The following is an 8,991-nucleotide window of genomic DNA, read 5'->3' on the forward strand; positions in this document are numbered from 1 at the left end:
ATCGGATCACATAGTTCGCATCTCAAACTCATATAATGCTATTCGTGCCATAAACTCCTTTATTTGCCCAGCTTAGTCATTTATTCATGAGTCAGATCTCAATTCGAGGGGCGCGAGTCAGATCTCATTGGGTCAAATTTCCACCAAATTCTGTTATTAAGTTCATTTATTTATTTCTATCATTTGTTGGGACCAAACTCCACCACACTCGATTATTTGTTAAATAAAATTTAAGTGAAGTGTGCGCAATCGTTTTAATTTCATCTTTGAAAACCTTCCAAAGGTACGGCCTCTCGTTAGAGCCTAATTAAACAAAATGAAAAATAAAACACAACGTAGAATCCATAAATATTTCTTTTCTCATTATTTTTGTTTCGTATTTTTCCGCAAAATTTCATCCGAGGGAATGCGGCAACCAACAATACACCAAATGAGGGAGAAAAAAAAAATCATCGAGGAAAAGTCAAGGAAGTCGAAAGGTTACAATACCTTAATAACTATAACTTCTTGACACTGCAGCTGTATGTGTTGAATGTTGAAACATGGGCCAATTGCACTGCTGCTAGGAACATTTGTGGGTAATGTTCAGAACAGACTTAGGCCCGGTTTCTGAATACAATTTTATTGGGCCAGTTAGTTAACTCTCTGATAAATACAAAAATCATGTAATGTGACTGGTGACTTTATGGCGTTTCTACAGTGTGGAATAAAATGATTTACATCTAGTTACCTTTGGAATTTTTGCACATGTAAATTTTCCTGTACCGCTCTACTTTTTTTTTGAAGTGCCAAACTATTAGTTCTGTCAATAAATGTCATCAATCGAATTGACAATTGTTGCGATTTACTAAATTGAATTAACAAACGTTGGTGGCCACTTTCAACACTAGCTGTGACTTTCTTTTGTTAGCTCCTTTTTAATTTCAATCTCTACTTTGCATTCATATCATCCCTTCGCAATAAATCACATTTGGAATTTTGGAATATTTTGAGGTTAGGCTTTCTTTTTTTTTTTGTAGAGCGGCATTTCGTATTTTTACAAGGGTAATGCAAAGGTAACTAGATGTAAATCATTTTATTCCACGCTGTATAACAAGGCTTGATTTAACGGAACTTTTCGTTATTGAGCAGTTTCAGAAACCGGGAATAAGTACACTTATCATAGTAGTTATGTATGTACTTAAGTAGTAGTTCCGTTGACAATGGTATTAGTTTAGTACTGCAGTTGGTAAAATAACATGCTTCAGATATGGGTTATCCTAAATCTTGAATTTTCATGGATAGATACCACTGCTGAAATCTTAATCGCCCATTCTTGCGGAAGTGTCTTATTACTCGTATACCGATTTACAAATCGCTGCGCATCGCTGACCGACATCCATTTATTATCTACTATTATAATAATAAATTTTTAGTTTTCATTAAATAACAAAATTATGGTGTATTGAGAGTAAATAAATAATGCTAATAGATAACTGCTATAATGAGTCGACCTATGATTGTCACTCGTTTTGAAATTGTGCAATTTTTTATGTTGCTATGCTAATTAGTATATACTGATTAGTGAAATATTTGCGCGAAATATTTGAATGGATTTATCGAATTTTTAACGTTGCAAAATTGTTCTAAAATTGAAATTTTAGAAAATGAGTCTCAGCGTATAGGGAGCCGTAACTTGATATATGTGTCACATGTCACGTCATTACTGTACATGTTTTATATTGTTCTGCAAACTTTTATTTAGAACAATTTAGATAACTTATTTTAACAATCTTATTTATCCTTTACGCTTAAATCAATGCATTTAAACAATTAAAATAGAAAATGTTATTCTAAAATAAATATGTTTTTAAAATTGCGTAAGTGATATTAAACAAGCACTTTTTAGTATCAGTTTCGAAATTTAGAGGTCAATTAATCGTTGTAATTCAAAGTTATAAAAAGCATTATTTTAACATATTGTGTGCATGATGTGCATTTATGAACAGTATCAATATTTTTTAACTAAAAGAACTAATTGAAAAATAGAAAGATAGAAAATTGATGTAAATAGCAAAATTTATTTAACACAGTGCATTTTTTTAATTGTTGCCATAGGGAATTGCATGGTAAAATTTATACCCCCTGTTAACTTTTGTTCTGATGAAAATATTCAAACCATTTTTGGAACGAAGTTGGAAGATTTTTTAAACTATCGGATAGATTACAATTCAATATCCTAAACTGTCGAAAAAGTTGTGAAAAAATATTTCTAGCGCGCCGGAATAATAGTATGTCGAGCGGCCGCCAGAATAGCGTCCACTTTTGACTTTTGTCACTTTCATTTAAAAAATAAATAGCGAGATATCCTCGAGGCTATGATTAAAATAAATAATAAATTAAAATATAAAACCTAATTTTTGTTCCCATATCGCCTACTACGTTTTTTGTCAAATTATTTACGTTCATTAATTTCAACTTTGAAGAGTAAAATTAGTAAAATAAAACTGTTTGTCGTTCGTTGTTCAAACAGTATGCATTACGTAGTCTTATTAATGATTTATTACAAAAATAAAAATTTGCACCAAATCTGCAGTAGATCATAAGTTAACAGAGGGTATAATTTTTACCATGCAATTCCCTACGGCAACATTAAAAAAAAGCATAAGAGGCAAGAATAGCCTTCCACAAGCTAATTTAATCATAGCCTCCAGGAGATCTCGCTATTTTTTAAATGAAAGTGACAAAAGTCAAAAGTGGAGATGGTCAGATCTCAGGTGCTACTTGAGCCGACATGGACGCTATTCTGGCGACCGCTCGACGTAGTATTATTCCGACGCGCTAGAAATATTTTTTCACAACTTTTTCGACAGTTTAGGATATTGAAATATAATCTCTCCGATAGTTTAAAAAATCTTCCAACTTCGTTCCAAAAATGGTTTGAATATTTTCATCAGAACAAAAGTTAACAGGGGGTATAAGTTTTACCATGCAATTCCCTATGGCAACAGTTAAAAAAAATGCACTGTATGTACTTAGATACTTACAACAGTTGAATAACATATTCAAAAGAAGAATCGGATAATTATACAGGGTGAAACAAGAAAAACAGACACAATTATACCGACGTAATTTTTCATGCGAATTGTTAGATCCATGTATAAGTTGCAAAAAAATATCAGCTTTGAATCGACTACAACAATACATGTAAATTAAGTATTTGTATTGTGATAAAAAGGTCCATAATAGAAAATAATAGTTTATTTGTTCCCTACTTGTAAACATCACTTTATCAAGTCACTGTATTCACCTTGAAGATGTCTCTTAACTGGCTAGCTTGTAAAATTATACTAGCAAGCACGTAAAACTTACTGGCTAGCCAGTAAAATTTTACACCCGTGCTCATACGATTTTTTTTTCAAATACCGGAATTTTTAATAGTTTGTATAACTATTTACAAGTGAGGAACAAATAAAATATTCAACAATACACGCATGGTAACGGTTTTTACTGGCTTCAGAAGGTGACTGGCTCGCCTTCGGCTCTCCAGTCATATCCTTCTGTCGCCGGTAAAAACCCTTTTTACCATGCTAGTAATGTTAAATATTATTACTGCTGACTTGATTTTTTGTTAGTTATACAGGCTGTCCCAGAACTGCCTCCCCAGAGTATTTGGGTAAATGTGATAATCTGAATTTTAAAGAAAAAAATCCTATCTCAAGCGATAATCGAGGAGAGACACCCTAAACTTGACCAATCAGAGTTGAGCACCATCAAGGTAGGATGATCGCAATTTTGTGTTGCCGGGATTTCTAATTTCGAATTTTGTTGCGATATCAATAATTATTTTTGCTGTCTAGCAACCTGTCCGATTTTTTAGTAATGCCTGAGAAGTGAGAACGAACTTCTGGGATTTGTAAAATTGAAAACTTTATAACTCGGTTATGTGAGCTATAGGAAAATTTATTTTAGTAACCTTGGAGTCTCTTGCTTTCGGCACATTTTTCTGTATTCTATGAGTAGGCAGCTCTGGGACAGGCTGCATAACAAATAATTGTCTTTTTTTTAACATTTTTTCCCCCAAGAGTACACTTTTTACATCATTATAAATAGAAAAAATTGTATCAGAGCAATTGCTCATCAAAATGTCGGTCCATGGTAAAAAGTGTAAAACTAGGTACTACATATTTCTGTTCATAGTTTTTTAGAATCATTGTGTTTCTAGTGTCGGTTTTTTGAAATCGGCATGAGGAAGAACGTCGCTATGATGGAGTCAATTTTTCATATTACAATCTGCATAACTTCTAAGTAACTATGAAAAATATAATCTGAGTAAATCTAAACTCTCATAAAAGTGTATTATAAAAACAGATTATGTAATTAGAAGAATGTTTTATTTTACAAAAATAAAAGCTAAATAGGCATGAGAGTGCGAACTAACAACTTTATTACATATCTTGAAAAATCCTGACCAAGTCGCCTTGTATATAGACAAACCATTATACTATCAAGCTAAAGTTCATCCAGTCATTATTTACATTAGTACAAGTTACGAGTACTTTTGATATTTTGATCAGTATTCATTAGTTCTTTTAGTAATAAACATGTTTTGCCGAGGAGTCATTAGATTTGGTACTAAAGTTAGTAACCATGAAACTTATGGTGAGTACCTATAAAGTTTTAAAACACAATGTGTCAGGGAATGAAAATAAGTTTCCCTGACATTTAGCTTTAACTTGAAAATATGTTTTAATTGTTTGCTATGTTGTCCATTATTGTAGTTTAATATTATTAAGTTAATAATATAATTAATTTGAAAGTTTAACAAAACAATCAATAGATTAATTTGTTTTGATTTAATCAATAATTATGCGTATTACACTTGGAAGTACCCATTCTGTTGTGAACGCTTGTATTCATTAAAAATCATAAATATAAAGTAGCTGACGTAGCGGATACGTCTTTAAGCTTCACAAACAAACCTGTTTTGTATGTTATGTTGTTATATACCTACCAATGTATCGTACAGTAATAGGTACCATTTTGATTCGGTTAAGCTATAAACAAGCAATTCTTCATAACAGATTTTTGTTACAATAAGAGTTTATCATTTTTAAAATCGATAACTCACTAGATTGCCATACGTTCTTTGATAAAGTAATTTACACATTAAAATGGGTAATAGACAATCTATTGTAGCGTAATGTTTAAACCAGTCGACAATTTCCACACTACTATTATTCTTATAAAAAGTGTTTCTTACTGGTTTAAAAATTAAATTTGCCCCTTATATGTTGTATAACTTATGTGTAAAAACTGGGTTTTGTAATTTGTTTTTTGTGTGGAAAAAAATCAATCAAACTGAAAACAGAGAATATTTTTAAAGCATAATAATGGATTCTATAGTGAACGTACCTTTTTTTTTAGTCGTCGATCATTATAAATGATTGTCCCATCGTAGGTGGCTGTGCGCTATGCTTTAGGTGCGCCGCTACGCCCACTAGTTGTGACAAACATTTATAATGACCCCGTATTAAAGGTAAATGTAGTGTATTGTTTAATTATCTCGATGTATTAATTTAAGTAAAAAAATAATTTTAAAGTTTTAAGTTATTCCATATACGCTTATACGAACCACTACTATGAGTACTATGGTATAACTCTTTCTTTTAAAACAACACTCCTCTGCTAAAAGATAACAAATAAATAATTAATAATTAGTGTCAATAAATTTAAGACGTCCGATAAAGAATTTTTGATAAACAATATACTTAACTTTTAGTTAATGCGATGATTGTTCGCTGTTTTTCTTTGACTTAATTAATTCAGATAAAAGTGACACTATCAAATGGAGTACTGTTAAGTAAACATTTATAAAATATGAATAAATCTGGAAAAATGAGATAATTTTCACAAAATTAATAATACTGTATAGGTTATTCTTCAAGAATCTATTCATTTAAATACTTTAAAAATATTTAAATAAATAAAATCTCATATTTAACATGGGTTAAAAAATGGATTTCAAAAAGTGCATTTTCAACTTTATCGGTATAATGTCAACATTTAATTTTAACAGTTAGCAAAAAGATAGAGATAGTTTTTTCATAGTTGTCCACGTACATACTGCTCCTAAACTAAACCAGAAAAGCATACTTCATTGAAAATAGGGCAGTTTACAGTTAATTAGAGTTCAAGTTTAAGTGAATATTATGCAACTATAAAAAGAAAACATGTTGTGTTAAAGTACATTATATTAAAAGACTTAAAATTAAAAAACAAGATACGTAGCGTAAAGTCAAGGTCAATTTGATTTAGGAATGTGGAACAAATTATAATCTTATCAAAACAAAATGATCGTTTTAAATCTTGTTTTTAAGATAAACGCAAATTGAGAGAACCCAATGGAGATATAGATAAAGCGTCCAATTCAATAACAACCTTTTTAATTGAAAGAACATTGTTATTGTTTTAGTTTGATGAAAAATGTTTTTCCTTTCGTTTTTAGGACACTTGCTGAGTATTTTGATGACCACTCACTCTCCAGCTAGAAAATCTCAAATTTTTTTGTATACATACGTTTTTTGCACCTCTGTTAGATGTGTCCACTCTTCTTTTTGAGCATTAATCTACAAAAGAGGTTGTTTCATTAGCAACGTTTGCTTAAACTGAGATGCTCTTTGATTGTAACCATCCAATTTAATTCCAAGACTGCACTCTCTCAACTCAAGAATAGTATATTGTTTTTTTTTTATAATAGTTGCACAAGACAGTATACTGCTCGCAAATATTAGATTGCCGCTGAGATTCGGATGCGCAATGGTAACGGTAGGAGTGGGGACGTCACTTGTTCGAGCGTCGCAGTAGTGGAAACACTGGTACATTCCAAACCATGGCTTTTAAAAGCAAAGTACGAAACAAATTTTTAACTGACCAATTATTATTTAATAAAAATTGCAGATCACAAATGCGTTGAAGACCCGCAATACGTCAGTACAGATTACAGGATTAAGATCTCGTCGACAACGCGGAGTTAGAACAAGTCGATTTCTGTATCTGAGTGTACTTTTCAGAATTTTACCCCACTTTACCGCTTCACCTTGTCGCATCTCTGTTCCACATCTTGCATCGCACTCCCTCTTCTGCGCATCCTTAGCGGCCATCTAAGATTTGACGAGCAGTATTGTCAAACGAGAGGGTTTAAAGCACGACAAACGCAGTGAGGAGTGCTCTACTAAAGGAACGAGTTCGCCAACATGTCTTGTGAAACGAGTGTTACATGCTATTTTTTCTACTTCGGCTTTTGTTAATTCCATTTTTCTAAATTTCTTTTTCTTTCTTTTTCTTAAATTTAAAACTTCTCAGTGATAAACCAAAAATCTCAATCTCATTTAGAGTTTCATTGGCTGAAATCAAACATAAACGAAGGGCCAGTTTACAGAAGCGAAATTTTGTTAATCGTAATCAAATGCGAGATTAACTGAACACGTGATCAGATTGAACCAATCGAAATTTCGGATTCATGGGTTAATCGCGCATTAAAATTTAATTCGAATTAAATATTTAATTTTCTTTATAAACTGGCCCTTAGGGCCAGTTTCATAATAAACTTAAAGTCGACTTTAGCTTAAAGTGACTTTAATGGATTGTTGCAACAATATGTTTCTATGGTAAATGGTAAAATTTAATGTTAAAGTAACTTTAGGCTGATTATGAAATTGAGGGTTAGACTAATAAAACATATTTTTATTTTCATTTAAATATGCGCCAAATATGCTGCAGCACGGTACAATTCTTCGTTTTTCTCATAATAATTAATAAAATACCTCTTGAACATAATAAATGTATTTGTATCTATTTCAGCAAGAAACTCGAGCCACTTGGCATTTATTGGAGTGGGTAATATGGGTGCACGGATGGCGACAAATTTAATCAAGAAAGGTGAAGTTCTCCGTATCTACGACGTTTTACCATCGAATTCAAAAGCAGTAGAAGGAGCTCAAATATGTAACACTCCAGACGAAGCAGTCAAAGATGCTTCTGTTATTATAACCATGCTTCCAAACGGTGACATCGTAAAAGACGCTGTTATAGGAGAAAAAGGAATTTTAAAATCTGCTCCTAAAGGGTCTCTCCTAGTCGACTGTTCAACCATTCAGCCTCAAGTCGCGCAAGAACTTTCAAAAATTTCGAAAGATAATGGCATCAATTTCCTTGATGCTCCTGTTTCCGGTGGCGTAACGGGAGCTCAAGCCGGTACACTTACTTTTATGGTAGGAGGCGATAGACAAGTTTTAAGTTCAGTGGAACCAGTTCTTCTTAAGATGGGTGCAAACGTACACCATTGTGGCAAACCAGGAGCGGGACAGATTGCAAAATTATGCAATAATTTAATTCTAGCTATCACTATGATCGGCACAGCGGAAGGAATGAATTTGGGAATCAAAATGGGTTTGGATCCTAAAGTACTGGCCTCAATTATAAATGTTTCCACTGGAAGAAGTTGGTCGTCATCTACGTACAACCCAGTCCCAGGAATTATTGAAAATGTACCTCCTAGCAATGAATATAAAGGGGGTTTTGCTGTTAATTTAGTTGCTAAAGATTTAGGATTAGCTGAAGGTGTGGCTCTTTCGTGCAATGCACCCGTACCATTAGGTGCTGCTGCCCATCAATTATACAGAACATTGATTGCCAATGGATACGGCAACAAAGATTTTGCTTCAATTTATCAACTTTTAAAAGGCAATCAATAAATTATATAGGTATGTTATATCTAATAAAAGTTACGTACATTTTTATTGACTTTAATAACCTTAGCAACGGCAGGTAAAAGTTAAAAAATAGTTATTTTTCACTACTAGTAATAAAGTCTAGCGTTATCGGTTGTCATAAAACACTGAGAAGTTTCGTTTTTCTACGTTGGCCCAGTGACAGGTAAATAATTTTTCATTATTAACCAGTGGTGAATAATGGAACAACCGTCACCTAGCAACGAAAAATTGTCGTCTA

At 32.4% G+C, this 8,991-nt stretch overlaps 1 protein-coding gene and 1 long non-coding RNA gene across 2 annotated transcripts; both read left to right on the top strand.

The window, feature by feature from the left end:
• Nucleotides 1-4,478: 4,478 nt before the first annotated feature.
• LOC138123632 (3-hydroxyisobutyrate dehydrogenase, mitochondrial) lies at nucleotides 4,479-8,778 on the top strand. Its single transcript, XM_069038398.1, has 2 exons — nucleotides 4,479-4,641; nucleotides 7,843-8,778. Exons 1-2 carry the CDS (start codon nucleotides 4,584-4,586, stop codon nucleotides 8,733-8,735), a joined length of 951 nt encoding a protein of 316 aa, XP_068894499.1. The 5' UTR covers nucleotides 4,479-4,583; the 3' UTR covers nucleotides 8,736-8,778.
• Nucleotides 4,648-7,705, top strand: LOC138123633 (uncharacterized). The gene is made up of 2 exons (XR_011156870.1): nucleotides 4,648-6,889; nucleotides 6,940-7,705. It is a non-coding gene; the product is annotated as an uncharacterized lncRNA (long non-coding RNA).
• Nucleotides 8,779-8,991: the final 213 nt, after the last annotated feature.

This window comes from Tenebrio molitor, chromosome 2 (assembly GCF_963966145.1).
Source record: "Tenebrio molitor chromosome 2, icTenMoli1.1, whole genome shotgun sequence".
NCBI classification, from domain to species: Eukaryota; Metazoa; Arthropoda; class Insecta; order Coleoptera; family Tenebrionidae; genus Tenebrio; species Tenebrio molitor.

Bases quoted from the DNA above. Each gene is read 5' to 3' on its own strand.
- LOC138123632 (XM_069038398.1), top strand. From the start codon at position 4,584: ATGTTTTGCCGAGGAGTCATTAGATTTGGTACTAAAGTTAGTAACCAT. The intron at 4,642-7,842 runs GTGAGTACCTAT...TATCTATTTCAG, and splicing joins TAGTAACCATGAAACTTATG to CAAGAAACTCGAGCCACTTG.